At 43.8% G+C, this 14,897-nt stretch overlaps 1 protein-coding gene across 1 annotated transcript in view; it reads right to left on the reverse strand.

Annotated features, from left to right (window-relative positions):
- Nucleotides 1-1,135: 1,135 nt before the first annotated feature.
- Nucleotides 1,136-14,897, reverse strand: part of LOC114460473 (nesprin-2-like) — a gene marked incomplete at its 3' end in the record, with an annotated part of 33,205 nt that continues 19,443 nt past the window's right edge. Inside the window, exons 25-28 of the mRNA XM_028442369.1 lie at nt 14,634-14,816; nt 12,613-12,720; nt 10,991-11,145; nt 1,136-1,283 (exon numbers count right to left, since the gene is read on the reverse strand). Coding sequence (XP_028298170.1) covers nt 1,136-1,283; nt 10,991-11,145; nt 12,613-12,720; nt 14,634-14,816 — 594 coding nt within the window. The remainder of the gene's footprint in view (nt 1,284-10,990; nt 11,146-12,612; nt 12,721-14,633; nt 14,817-14,897) is intronic.

Consider the following 14,897-nt stretch of genomic DNA (forward strand, 5'->3'; position numbering starts at 1 on the left):
AAATCGCAGGTAAACTCCAGATAAAGTAAGGAGCATTTATTTTGAAGTAAGTGGGTTTTGCCATCATATCACACTTCTAACTAATAGATTTCTGAAGTTCATTATTTTTACTTTACTTTTTATTCACTCCAAATGCAAACTGAACACATCAAAAGCTAAACAACACACAGAAATGTAATTATTTCACAAATCAAAAAATAATACAGTACAAATACAAGTAATAGACAAAAACATTCCAAATAACAACAAAAACTCACAGAACAAAAAATTGTAAAACTGCATCAACAATACACAAAGTGATGCCAACTAAAGACACTGACTGAAGAAACTACACAAAATGACTCCAAAACACAGAGCAACAAAATTACTGAAAGGCAAAATTACACAGAAACACACAAAATGACTCAAAAAATGACAACACAAAATGAGAACAAAAAATGACTCCAAAAATACAACAAATTAATCAAAAAAAAAAAAAAACACACACACACAAAACAACCACAAAAATACTCAAAATTGAAAAAAAAAAAAAAAAAAAAACATGTCTCAACACACTCAAGGACGACAAATAACACAAAATTACTTAAAAAATACATAAAACACTACACAAAAAAAATTAAAAGTCTCAATAAACTATTTATAGCTAATACACTTTGCCCATCATGTTTCATTGGTAGAAATAAAAGGTAAGTTCATTTAGAATATATTAACTTGTTTTTTTTTTTTGGAAGCCCAAAAGAGTCATAATTAAATAAATAAAAACAACATTTTGAAATAAATACCATTTTGATAAATAACAGACAAATATATAATATGGCCATTAAATTGTTAAACAAAGTAATATTATTATTAAATAAGTTTTATTATTCTTAAATATCTATTTCCACAATGGTCTTTTTTATTTCATAATATCCTTTTTCACAATGGCCTTTTTATTTCATTGTGGAAAAGGACATTATGAAATAAAAAGGCCAGTAAAATATTTGTGTTGAAAACATTTTAGTTCTTCTGCTTACTATTTTAAAAGCAAAAAAAAAAAAAAATGAATAAAGTTTTCGACATTAGAAGTTCCTTAATCGGTTGAATATATTCGTCACTGCCAGAGTTGGGTGTTTTCGGGGTTTTTTTTTTTTACCTTGTGTGTGCAGAGCTGCTGCCTCAGACCTCCGTAGGAACCAGAAATGTCCACGGAGAGACTATCCTCCATCCTCTGCAGGAAGGACATCCAGCTACTGCACTTCTGCTCAAAGCTCTGCGTTCTCAGAGCCTCCGTCTGGAGAGCACTGCACACAGTGGGAAAGAGCGGCCATCTTTGTTTCAACACAACTTTATTCATACAAGTGTAACATCAAAACAATAAGTGGACAGGTAAATAAATACTGGAGGTTTGAATAAACACTGTGCTAAAATATGAACATGGTATAGTAAATTACCATAAAAAGTATACAATATAAAAGCAACTTAATAAAAAAAAAAAAAAGCTAAATCGGTCTTTAGTATAGTTATTTTATTAAATACCATAGTAGGGCTGCACAATTAATCAAATTTTAATCGTGATCACGATTTTGGTTGCCACGATTAAATAAACCATATCGTCTGCAATATTTACACTTATAATACAGGCTCTGCACTCTGTAATAATGTATTCAGTCAGTTAGCCTTTGTTACATTTTAAACTCTTGGGTTAATTTTTAAAAAATTATATCTTTATTATAATTCTTATTTAAAGCTTCATTTTGCACTGTAAACTGTACACATATTGTTTGTTTAAAAGTAGTGTAATAAAAACAGGTAGTTTTTTTTTTTTTTTACCAAATATGATAAATAATTGTGATTACAACATTGATCAAAATAATCGTGATTGTCATTTTAGCCATAATCGTGCAGACCTATACCATAGTAAAAAGAGTCAGGGAAAAGTCAAATAAATAATTAAGTGAACGTAATACTGATGAATAGAAGTAGCGCTAATGATACAAATAAATTAAAAAGTCACACTGATATATATATATATATATGTATGTGTATATGTATGTGTATATGTGTATGTGTGTGTGTATATATGTGCATGTATATGTATGTATGTGTGTATGTGTGTATGTATATATGTATATATATGTCTATGTATATATGTATGTGTATGTGTGTATGTATGTATGTATGTATATATGTATGTATGTATATGTGTATATATATATATATATAAATAGAGAAAATATATATAAAATAATGATAACTCCATAAAAAAAAATAAAAAAAATATATGTATATATATATATAACAATAATAATAATTAAAATAAATAAATACATAAAGATAATAATAACACTAAAATAAAAACATGGATAGGTATATATAGACACGTATGTGTATGTATGTTTGTATGTATGCTACATATTGGCTTAGATTTTGGTAAACACTTTTTGGCACGTACTCTCTCACAGGACACTCTCTACCCTCATGTCAACTCACTCGTCTCGAACCCCTCACTCTTTTTTTTGTTTCACACTCACTCAACACCCACAACACCCTATACCTCCTATAATTACCCCTTGCTCCTTTTACTCTTTTGATATTGGTTGTTGTCATTGTATGTTTGTGCTTTTCACTAACCTATTCAATCCAGTCCTTTACCCCGTGGTGCTATCGCATGATAAATATGTCTCCTCTTCTTTCTTTCCTTGCATCCAAGCTTTTTACAACACAGTGCACAAATGCTCACAGATTCTCACTTATGCTCACACCTGTATGGACTAACACTCACCTCATTCTATGTATCAGTTTACAGTAACTTCTTGGAATGTGCGTGGCATTCGCTCACAGGCTAAAAAGATTAAGATATTTGACTATGTATCAAGATTAAATGCAGACATTGTCTTCTTTCAGGAAACTCACTTACTTAAATCAGAAGAAAAATCCCTGACAGATTCAAATTTTAACAAGATATATAATTCATGTTTTAATTCCAGACAAAGAGGAGTCTCGGTTCTTCTCAACAAAAGGTTACCCGTTAACATAATCAACTCCGTCATAGACCCAGAGGGTAGATATATTATTATCAAAGTAGTAATCTATAATAAATGTTTCACAATTCTTAATCTATATGCCCCCAATAATGATGACCCTGATTTTTTCCATAGAATTTTCTCAGAGCTTTCAGACCTTTCTGCAGACTCGTCTCTAATCATCGGAGGTGACTTCAATCTGGCGCTCAACACATCATTGGACAGATCTAGTAAGTGCTCAAATACAAAACCATCTCGATCTGCTAAAGTATTAATGGATTACATGGAAGACCTTGGAATAGGAGATGTATGGAGACTGAATAACCCAACTAAAAAAGAATATACCTTCTTCTCCCCTGTGCATAAATCCTTCTCCCGAATTGACTTTTTTCTTTCAAATAATTCCATCGTACATAAGATGTCCTCTAAAATACATCCTATAATTATTAGCGATCATGCCCCAATATCCCTCACCCTGCAGTGTGACTCTAATCAGAAAGTATCCTCTCTATGGCGCTTTAACACTTCATTACTTAATGACAGTAAATTTGAAAAAATTATAAGAAAAGAATGGGAGGACTTTCTATTGACAAACGACTCCCCGGAAATATCACCGTCCTTACTCTGGGAAACTGGCAAGGCTGTCATTAGAGGGAAGATTATATCATACTCTTCTTTTAAGAAAAAACAGGAACAGATGGCAGAAAAAAACACTTGAAGAAAAGATCAAAAAACTTACGGAAGAATACGCAGCTAACCCTTCTGAACTTTTATGGGAAAACTCCAAAATACAAAACTTAATCTGAATATCATCTTATCTAAAAAAACCGACTTCATTTTGCAACAATTACGATACAAAAACTTTGACTACAATAATAAATCAGGCAAATATTTAGCAAATCAGCTCAAACATAGTAAAGAAAATTCCTTTATAGCAGCAATTTCTGATAACGCAGGTCAAACTTTAAACTTACCTCAGGACATTAATAACATCTTTCATGATTATTATCAAAACTTATACTCATCAAATTTAAACCCTGACCCTGAAGATATTAAAACCTTTCTTAATAAACTAAACCTACCACAGCTCACTATAGATCAGAAAACCACCTTAGACTCACCATTAACCTTACAAGAATTACAAAATGCTTTAGATAGCATGTCAACAGGCAAAGCACCAGGTCCAGATGGGTTCCCTGCTGAATTCCTTAAACATTTCTGGTCAATGCTGGCTCCACTATTTTTCAGAGTAGTAACAGAGATCAAAAATAAAGGGCATGTAGGAGGTCACATGAATACAGCGAACATTAAATTGTTACTTAAACCAGACAAAAACCCCATATTACCCTCAAGCTATCGTCCCATCTCACTTATTAACACAGACTTAAAAATTATTTCCAAAGCACTCACATCCAGGTTAGAGAAAGTAGTACAGTCAATTATACACCAAGACCAGACAGGTTTTATTAAAAATAGACACTCCACAGACAATGTGAGAAGACTGTTTAATGTGATCAACATGGCACAGAACTCTAAAAAGAAAACAATAATCTTGTCACTCGATGCAGAAAAAGCATTTGATAGAGTAAACTGGTCATTCCTCCTAACTGTCCTTGGCAAATTTGGCTTCGGAGAATCATTCATACAATGGATCTCCACCCTGTACAATAAACCTAAGGCCTCAGTAACCACAAACAAAATAACATCCCAAAGCTTCACACTGCAGAGGGGAACCAGACAAGGCTGTCCACTCTCACCTTTGCTTTTTGCAATATTCGTTGAACCTCTCGCAGCAGCTGTACGTCAGAACTCTGTTATTAAAGGAATCCACTCATCCATCTCAGAACACAAAATTAATCTCTACGCGGATGACATTTTACTCTATTTGGAAGAACCGCAATCCTCTTTAGAGGAAGTATTTAATCTAATAAACAGCTTCTCTAAATTATCAGACTATTCCATTAACTGGACAAAATCATCAATCCTCCCTTGACAAAAAACTCTTGGAATCCTGCACACCAAAATCCACAACACCCCTCCACCACAAATACAATTAAATATCTAGGCTTAAATATATCACCAAACTTAAATGAATTAATTAAACTAAATCATGATCCGATGTTGGACAAAGTCACAGAAGATCTGCGGAGATGGAACAATCTCCCCATCTCACTACTTGGCAGGATAGCCTCAGTTAAAATGATAATCTTACCAAAAATAAACTACTTGTTCTCAATGATACCACTAAAACCACCAAAACAATGGTTTCAAAGATTAGATTCTACAACTACAAAATTCTATACTAGAAATAAAAAACCTAAAATAAGCCTTTCTACCCTTCAAAAAAACAAAGACGAGGGTGGTTTAGAAGCCCCTAATTTCATGCATTATTACTTAGCAAACCAAATACTATATTTAACAGAATGGCTAAATCCAAAAGAATACTACAACACCTGGCTAGAAATAGAACAGTTAGACTGCAAACACATTAAACTCTCTGATCTCCCTTTTATCACTGCGACCCTCAAACATCACAACTGCTTTAAAAACCCACTAATTGCCTCCACACTGACTGCATGGTGGAAAGCCCTGGACATCACAAATGGCCAATTAAAAACTAGTATACTCTCTCCAATCTGGCACAACCCCGACTTTAAAAATAAAAAAACACCACTCTATCTGAAGACATGGGAAGAGAGTGGAATCACTCATCTCCAAGACCTTTTTGAAAATGACAAGATCAGGTCATATAACAATCTAACCCAAGCATTCGATATAAATAAAAGTAACTTTCTACAGTACTTACAAGTAACAGAGACAATAAAGAAAAACACGCCACTAGACTTAACTACGTTACAACCTCCAGAACTGGCTATATATATGAAAAAAATCTCAACAAAATCAAAAAACTCTCAAAAATATACAGAGCGCTTTCGAACACTAACTGTAATTACTTACCAATCGCGAAGTGGGAGGCCGAACTCTCAATCACCCCGAGCACTGATTTCTGGGCAGAAATTTGTTGTAATACTTTTAAGATGACAAAAAACACAAACCTTCAGCTAATTCAATACAAGGTCCTCCACAGATCCCACATTACCCAACAGAAAATGCATAAAATGGGCTTCTCAGCAACAGACATCTGCTCTCAGTGCACCCAGAATACAGCGGATTCCTATTTACATGCCTTATGGCTTTGCTCCCCAGTTCAACACTTTTGGATTCTAATCACTGAAAAACTGTCCTCCATTTTGGACTACAGAATTCCTTTATCTCCAAATCTTTGTTTGATTGGAGACCTGACAATGCTTCAACCTCCAGCAAACCAATCACAATCAATCCTTGCGGCACTAGCCATAGCAAAAAAAACAATATTACTAAATTGGAAAGACAAAAAATCCTTAAACATAAACCAATGGCAAAATCTCCTCACAGAATTTATTTCCATGGAAAAGATGTCTGCTCTCAGAAAACAAAAAAAAATAACGTGCTTTGAGGAGCGTTGGACTCCTTTTTTAATTGCATTAAATCTAAATTTTTAAAAGCCTGATGATCTAGCCTGCAAGCGACTGCCAGCACCACTCTTTACTAACGCACTAGCCCAACTGTAGGCCGGGGCCGCCTTGGGCCTCTGGGTGGTCTTGGTCAGGATGGCTGGGGTGGGTTGCCGGGGTGCCTTGTTGCCTCAGCACGGGTGTGCATTCCTTCTGGGTGTTCACGGGGTCCCGGGGCTGTTTGATTTGGCGCCGTTGCCCCTTGCATGCGCATCTGGTTGGTCTCTGGGGCTGGGGCCCTGCGTGCTCCCCTGCCGCTCCTTCCCCTTGCTCCCTGTCCCCCTGTCTCGTCCTCCCCCCCTCCTCCTCCTTTGCTCTTGCGCCCGCCATCCTGTGGGGTTGGGTTTGGGGGGCTCCCGTTGGCCTGGGGCGCTGGTGGGGGGGCTGTGGCTCCCGCCTGGGGGGCGGGCGGTGCCGTGCCGGGTGGGTTGGCTGGGGGGTGGTCTCGTTGGGGGGCCTGGGGTGGTGGGGTCCTTGGCTCCGGTCCGGGGGGATCCGGGGTGGGGGTAGCTTTGGGGGTGGCTGCTGCCCGGGGTCGGCGATTGCCTCCTGGGTTGCTGGGTGGCGGGGTGTGGCTGTGGGTTGCTCCGTCGGCCCTTGCGGGTCCTTGGCTTGGCTCCCTGGGGCGCACCTTTGCTAGGGATGTCGCTTGCGCGACGAGCTAGGCGGGGCCCCCTCGGGGGCTTTTTGTACGACCGCAATGGCCGGGGTGTGGACGTTATGGCTAGGGGGTGGGGTGAGGGGTGCTATGGGGCCTCCCCGGGGGTCGTATTGGGCGGGTGTGCGGGGGCGCGGCGCGTGGTTCCTGGCCCGGTGGATCCGCGTTGGGATTGGCTGGTCTGCTGGCTGGGTGCACCGGGCGCCGTGGGCGCGATTCCGGGGCGGGGGTGCCCCGGGGGCGGATCCTTGGGCTACGTGTCCGGGGAGGTGCTCTCCGGCCATCTGCCCGGGGACCGGCCGCGGCTCGTGGCGGCGCTGCGCAGCCTTGGGCGGGGCGGGGCTGGTGGCCTTGGGCCCGCTGTTGTTTGGGGTGTGCTGGCGTCGGGGGGGTGTCTCGTGCCGGTGCGTGGGTCGTCGGGGATTGCCTCCGTGGGGGGGGGGGGGGCTCTATTGGCGCCGTTGGTGTGGGGGGGCGGTTCCGGGCTGGGGGTGCTTCGGTACTCTGGCTTGCCGGTCCGTGGCTGGCGGGATGGCCCTGCTTGGCGGTGGATGGCGTCCTCTCTCGTCGGGGGGGCCGGGGCCGCCTCCCGGTGGAGAGTGTTGTATCGTGGCGCCGGGTGGGCCTGTGCTGGCCCTGGTGCGGGCATGGGCCTCCCCCCCACTCGGCCGCTCCCCTTGGTGGCGGGGTGGCGTTGCTCCGGGCCGGCGGGCGGCGGGGGTCGCCCCCTGGGGCGCCGGGGGATGTTGTTGGTGCCTGGCTGTGCCCGGGGGTGGGGGGGTGTCGCCGTGCTCCGCGGGGCCGGCGCGGTCTGGGGGGTGCCGTGGGGGGGGGTCTCCGGCTGTGCTGTTCCGGGGCCCGCAGTGCCACTTGCCCGTCTGCGCCATCTACCCTCTCGCGTGGCCCGCCACGCGGACGGGCCCGGCTCACACTGGACAGGCCTCCTACATGTTCACTTCACCCCACTCCCAGCTGGTCTGGCTCACTCACAAAATGCACCACACACCAATACCCAACCCTTGGGGGGCTGGATGGTGGGGCTGGGGGTGGAGGGGGCCGCCACCTGTGTTACTATGTAGTGGCGTGGGGGCGGCCCTCCCACCTCTAGTTGCCCTACTAATCCCTCCAATTTTAATCGCATCTCAACATGTCACCCCCCGGAGGGTGTATCATCTTTTACACCCTCCGGCCTATTACACCACATACACATAAATCCACAGAGGCTGGAGGGGGAGCACCGCTCCCCTCCATCCCCCTTCTTTTAATTACACCCCATACATTCACCAAACACACACATTCACACAGGGGATCGGGAAGTGCCTCTCCATTGGGGAATGGAGAGGCACCATAACAGGGTGGTGGGTTGGTACACATATTTGGGCCTCTCCGGTGGGGGCCTGGCCCCTCTGTTGGTGGCTGGGCCACTGCATAGAGCAAAAGCACATCAAGATGGTGCGGTCGGGCGTGGCGGTGGGTCTCGGGGGGGCTTTGCCGGGGTCTCTCCTTGCGGGGTCTTTCCGGGCTGTGTCGGCCGGGTGGGGCGCGGGGGTGCCTCTCCCCCTTGGGTGTGGCTTGGTGCTTGCTTTGTCTCCTGGTGGCCTTGGGGGCGGGCCCCGCGGTGTGCGGGCCCGGGGCGGCCTGCCTCGCCGGTTTGGGGGGTGGGTGTGCTGGGGGGGTGCTGGTGTCCTCGCCGGGGTTGGGGCGGGGTTGCTTGGCGCCTCGGGGTGATGCTGTTTACTGGGGGGCGGCGCTAGCTGTTCCGGTGGTGGAGGTTGCTGTCGGCCGCCTGGTGGGTCTATCCTGCCGTTTGCGGACTGGTGGGTGGGTCCGGGGCATCTTTGGCTGGGGGCTGCTGTCCCGCACTTGATGTGTGCCGTTGGGGTGCCTCCGTCCCCGCGGTGGGGATCGCCGGTTGCTCGCGGGCCGGCGGGGGGCGCTGCTCCGTGGCTGGCGCTGTCCGGGGGGCGGCGGGCCCTGGGCTGCTGGCCGTGGGCTGTCCGGGGCTGTGCGGTCCTGCTGGGCCGTGGCCGGGTCCCGGGCGGGGTTGGGGGATGCGTCCCGGGGGGCTTGGCCCGGGGGCTTGCCCTTGGGGGGTCCTGGTCCCGGGGGGTGCTCCTGGGGCCCGGGGTGCTTGGCCTGCTGGCCGGGCCGGTCCTGGCGGGGGTCTTTCGGGGCGGGTGGCGCGTGCCGCGCCCTTGCGTACCTACTGGTACGGCCCCTGCTTGGGCAGTGCCCCGTGAGGTAGGGTGTCGGGGGCCGGAATAGGGGGCCACATCCCGGCGGGGCGGTCTGGCTTGGCCCTTGGAGGGGCCCTGGCTTTAAAAAAAAAAAAGAACTGAAGCTCGTGGCGCGGGCGGCATCAGTGAAGGGTGATCTGGGGCGCCGTGGGAGGCTAGGTTGGGGTGCCTGGGGGCCGGCGGGGAGACTCCCAGCGGCCCCCTGGTGCCTTATGCGGCTTGGGGTGTGGTCGTCCTCCCTGGGCGGGCTGCTCCTGGTGCTGCATCCGTTCCGGGTCCTTCTGGCCTGGGGTCGGGCCCCTGCTGGCTCTGGGCTCGCCGGCGGGTGCCCACTGGCTGCCTGTTCGGCGCGGTTCTGGTCGTCTGCTGGGTGTGGGCTTCGGCTCCTCCGCTGGGGCCTCGGGCAGGGAGTTCTCTGGGCCCTCCCCTCGGGGGGTTAGGCGCGGGGGTGGGGTGGGGGGGTGGGGGGGTCGATGGGGTGGGGGGTCTGGGGGTTGGGGGTGGGATCGGTGGCGTGGTGCGCTGGGTCCTTGGCTCCTTGGGGCTTTCTCGGGTGTGTATGGGGGGGCGATGGCTGCCTCTCGGCTTGGGATCTTGGGGGCGTTCGGGGGACTGCTTGGCCGTGGGGTGGTCGCCGGGGGCCCTTAGGCTGCCTGCTCTTGCTGCTGGCCTGACTGCTTCTTCGGGCCCGGGGGCGGCTCTTGGGTTTTGCAGTGGCGGTACTTGGAAATACATTTGTCATGGATGCACTGGCCTTGGGCTGTGGGATAACACTCATACTGGGCTCAACCTTAGACACGTTGTTCCCAAATACCTGTTTTATGGAATTTCCACTCACCTCTTCCTCTGTTCACAGCCACCACCATTATTCCTAAACCACACACTGGTCACCAAACTGGCTTGACAACACAACAATAAACACAATATACACAACCACAATTTCACATCGCATCACTTAAAACTATTCCTCACCCATTCCATATCCTATCTTGTATCCCTCTTCCCTGCTAACTTCCCCACCCCCCTCCAACCCCTCACCTTGGTGTAACACTGCCCTCTCTTTTTTACATCCTCCCTTTAATAAAGTATTTCTTACCCTTCCCTAGGGAGGGCTGGTGACGGTCACAATTATGCAATGAAATAAATAAATTTATTTAATTGCAATAATAAAATATGCATTGCTGTCAAAAGATTGCACTTCTTGTAGTGTTAACCTTCGAAAGCATGTGCAGACAAGGTAAAAAAAAAAAAAAAAAAAAAAAAAAAAAAAAAAAAAAGTCACACTGATAAAGAAAATAAATGGATAATAATGAGTAAAGTACCACAGATAAACGATATTAGCCAACTAGATAAATTGGTTACATTGATCATTGTGTTTTGTATTAATATTTACAGACCTTTTTTCTGATAAAGTATTATTATAAATGAAAAGTGCAATACACAAAATGAATAATATGTATACATTAAGCATTTGGTTAAAACTTCTAACAGTTGTTGATGATAGAAGTTCAGAGGGATTGGTGATCCGACCCTGACCTGCAGGCCTCCTCAGCACGGGTCGACGTCTCTGCCCAGCAGGGGTTGAGCCTTTGGAGGCGTGAAGCTACGGTGTCGCTTAGTGTCCGTCCTCGACTCAGCTCATTGAGCACATCCAGGTCAGCAAACAGGCCGCTGGGCTCCAGCAGGGCAGACTACAGACATATGGATGCAGAGGGATCACAGCCATGTGCACGTGACTGCACAGCATTAAGACCATAAGTGTCAGTCACTTAGAGATCACCTCCTCCTGATGATCTCAAAATGAGAACAATCATGGACTCTCTGCTGTGGACCTCATTGCAGCACTTCATACTCAAATGACTTCCCTTCTGTCTGTCTGGTGGTTTCTTTACTGTTCTTGTAGCTGATTTTAGGATGATAAAGACCTGTTGTTCACCCTTTACAGGTGCATCTCAGAGAATTAGGGCACGTTCACACAGGACAATCCTAGAGCAGTTTAACCACTGTTTAACCTTCTTTAAACACGCAACTGGAAGCTATAGAGCGTTTCAGAGAAGTAAAATTCTACTGTGCTTAAAAACTGATCTTGGAGCATTTGAAATGAATTCACAGCTCTGGAGATGACACTGCAGCTCGAGTGAAGTAAATAGAATGACACTCTCACTCCTTAGATAGTACAGGGAGGTAATCAAGGGATGAGATACACTGGAGTTAAGACAAGATAACTGGTTTATTGCGCTTCAATTCATTTCAATGTGAAAAATGCATTTGACTTATGAGTATTTTGTATTTTGATTTACAAGCTCCATCACAGAACAAATTAAATTTGTAAATCAAGGAAGCACTGTACTTTGTAGAGTAATTTTTTTTTTTTTTAAAAGTTTTGAGGCAGAGTTTGTACATAAAGAAAAAAAACTGTAGCCTAAAAATATTGGACTCTGTTACTGATATGGACATTTAGCTGTACAGTATTCCTCATTTTATCTCAGCAATAAAAAAAAAACAGTTCTCATCATCCCATTCTAACGCTTGAAATGTCATTAAAAAATGTCAAGATGCTGACTATAAAGGCCACACGTAATGGGTATGGTAGCTCTAAGGAGTGAAAAGATACAGACCAAAAACTAACAGCAAGGTTCTCAGGAGGATGTACAGTATACACACAAACATATATAGCCTACAAAAGATAAATTTCTTTAGTGCGACGTAAATTCTTGACGCCACAGGTCCAAACTCCTCAATGTGTTACACCTCGCAAGCATGTCAGGACACTGACCTGAATTCAAATATCTTACATTTTACACTTTAAAAATTAAAAACCTCTAAAAAATAATACCATAATATACATATTATCAAACACTAATTCTTAGTTTCCTGCTTTTTGTTTTGTTTATACTGACTTTTTAAAATATACAACTGTAAACAAATGTTCAAATGAAGTTCCTAATGTACCCTCCAAAACAACAACAACAACAACAATAATGATGATAATAACAATAGTAATAATATTAAGGGTTAAACAAGAGGAAACTGTACTATGAGTTTAAAACTCTGATTGGAATTGTTGTTAGATCAGAGCTCCATGTTCGAACCATCCCATAATTTCCATCCAACCTCGTGGTTTCATTGATAAAATGCGATTCATTGATGTTTCTCACCTGATCTGCTGCGGCATCCTCATTCTCCACAAGCTTCTTCCAGACCTGCAGGGTTAACTCCAGAGACTGCAGGTCATCTGCACACTGCTGCAGCCACTCCTGCTGCTCCTACACACACACACACACACACACACACACACACACACACACACACACACACACACACACACACACACAGGATTTTAGTATGTGGGTCAGAGCTGCTCTGAGGAAAACAGACAACAGGTCAGCTAAACTTGTTATACACTCACATTTAAAACTGCTTTACATTTAAAAGTGCTTCACAAAATAAGAAAAATTTAAATCAATTAAATGTAGTGTTTTATAATAATAATAATAATAATAATAATAATAATAATAATAATAATAATAACTAGGCAAGACCTGAATTTGCCTTGCAAATACGTATTTGGCAATTGAAAATTAGCAAAAATGACAACCTATATCTGGATTTGTTATATAATAGTTATATAATGCAGGAAAAGCACAAGACGGACTGTTGTTCAATGGTACCAGTATTAGCACTGTCTCTGAATCTATGGCCAAGTTATAGGGGGAAAAAAATGTTTTTTGTTTTTTACCTTGAGCAAAGGTAAAAGTTATTATTTTTTATTATTATTTATTCAGTTTATTTCCGACATGGTTACATTCACTTTTTTTTTTTTTTCTTTTTGTACATGCCGAAAATGGAGACGAGAGAAGCAGTTTGCCTATCTAAGTCCCATCCCCTGTTTTGAACACAGAAAATTTACATCAAAACTTGTCTCTCTGGTCAAACATTCTTAGGTTGTTCTGAACACAATTTCATCTTTTTTTTTTTTTTGTCCTTTTTTGTGTAGGATTTATTCTCATCTGTAGTCAGTGTTGTCTTTTTTATTCCTCCTCCTCTCTATCGTTGTTCGTGTCGGCCTTGTTCCTTGCATTCCCAGACGTTGTTTGCGTTCCTCCAGTTCAAAAGAAAAGTTCATCTTCTTTCGGGAATGTCTCTTTTGGACATGGTTCGTGTTGTAGTGATCTTCTGTTCGTGAAGATTGAGTCGATTGTGTTCAATGACCAGTTGATAAGTTCCATCTCGTTGCTGTGTTGTCACACATTGAAAGGAAATGTTGTTCAATAGTACCAGTCTGAGTACTGTATCTCAATGTGTGGCCAAATTATAAGGAAAAAAGTTTTTTTTTTTCTTTTGTGATGTCATGAACTTTGACCCCTACCAATCTTTTTACTGGTAGTTCGTACAGCTTCAGTGTAATTAGATAAAATACTCCACTTGAGATGAGATTTTCACAAATGTAAGCATCGAAATTGTACGATAAATATTCCTAAAGATATCGAAAATTTTGCTTTTTGACACGTGACGCAACCTTGACTTTGACCTTGACATTTTGGCTCCAAAAAAGTCCGACAAATGATCCTTGACATTGCCCCTATGAGATGACATATGTGTCATTAGTGCTGCATTAACAGCCTAGCAGGAGTTCTCGGACATAGGAGTTGCGGAAGAAAAATAATAAGAACTCCTACGATTACAATGTATTTGGTGCCAAATACAATAATACATTATTATTACTATGTAATGGACTAGCGCCCTGACAAGGGTGTAACCCCACCTAGTGTCCAATGATGACTGGAGATAGGCACCAGCAGATCCCCGCGTTCAAGTAGAGCAGCAAATGGTTTGCTTTAGAAAATGGATAATTGCATTATTAATAATATTATTACGGTAATGTGAGCCCCATTTGCTAAGCAAGCCCCCTGATACAGACTTCCCCTGGCCCTTAACCATCAGGACAAAAGGGCGCGCTCCCTGATGTCACACCAACGCTCTCTTTATTTATAACCTCAGATGAGGTGAGCAAACTCTCCTGATTGGTTGCCTTATATATATAATATATTAGACGATGTCACGGGTTCTCCTCAATAGCCAATCAGGAGAGTTCCTTCTGTTGCTTGTTTTCTTATCATGACAGTGTGCAAACATTTGTTTGACTATTTTAGCACACTACTATTATTATTATAATTACCTGTAGCAGTGTGAGCCTCCCTGAAAGCTGCTGGTTAAGTTGCATGAAGTCACGTGACAGCAGACGACTCTCTGATTCGACCACAATGGCAGCAGTAGGCTCCAGACGGCCAATCAGGAGCTTGGAGGCTTCTAATAGTCTTTCCAGGTCAGAGTGCAAGTTACAGGTGCTCATCAGGAGACTCTGAAGAAAAGCACAGGGCAAATGTTATGCATCAACTATTAAAAACACTTTTTAAAGCAACGTGTTTGTTTCTTTGTTGTA

The sequence above is a fragment of the Gouania willdenowi genome, unplaced genomic scaffold, assembly GCF_900634775.1.
Source record: "Gouania willdenowi unplaced genomic scaffold, fGouWil2.1 scaffold_43_arrow_ctg1, whole genome shotgun sequence".
NCBI classification, from domain to species: domain Eukaryota; kingdom Metazoa; phylum Chordata; class Actinopteri; order Blenniiformes; family Gobiesocidae; genus Gouania; species Gouania willdenowi.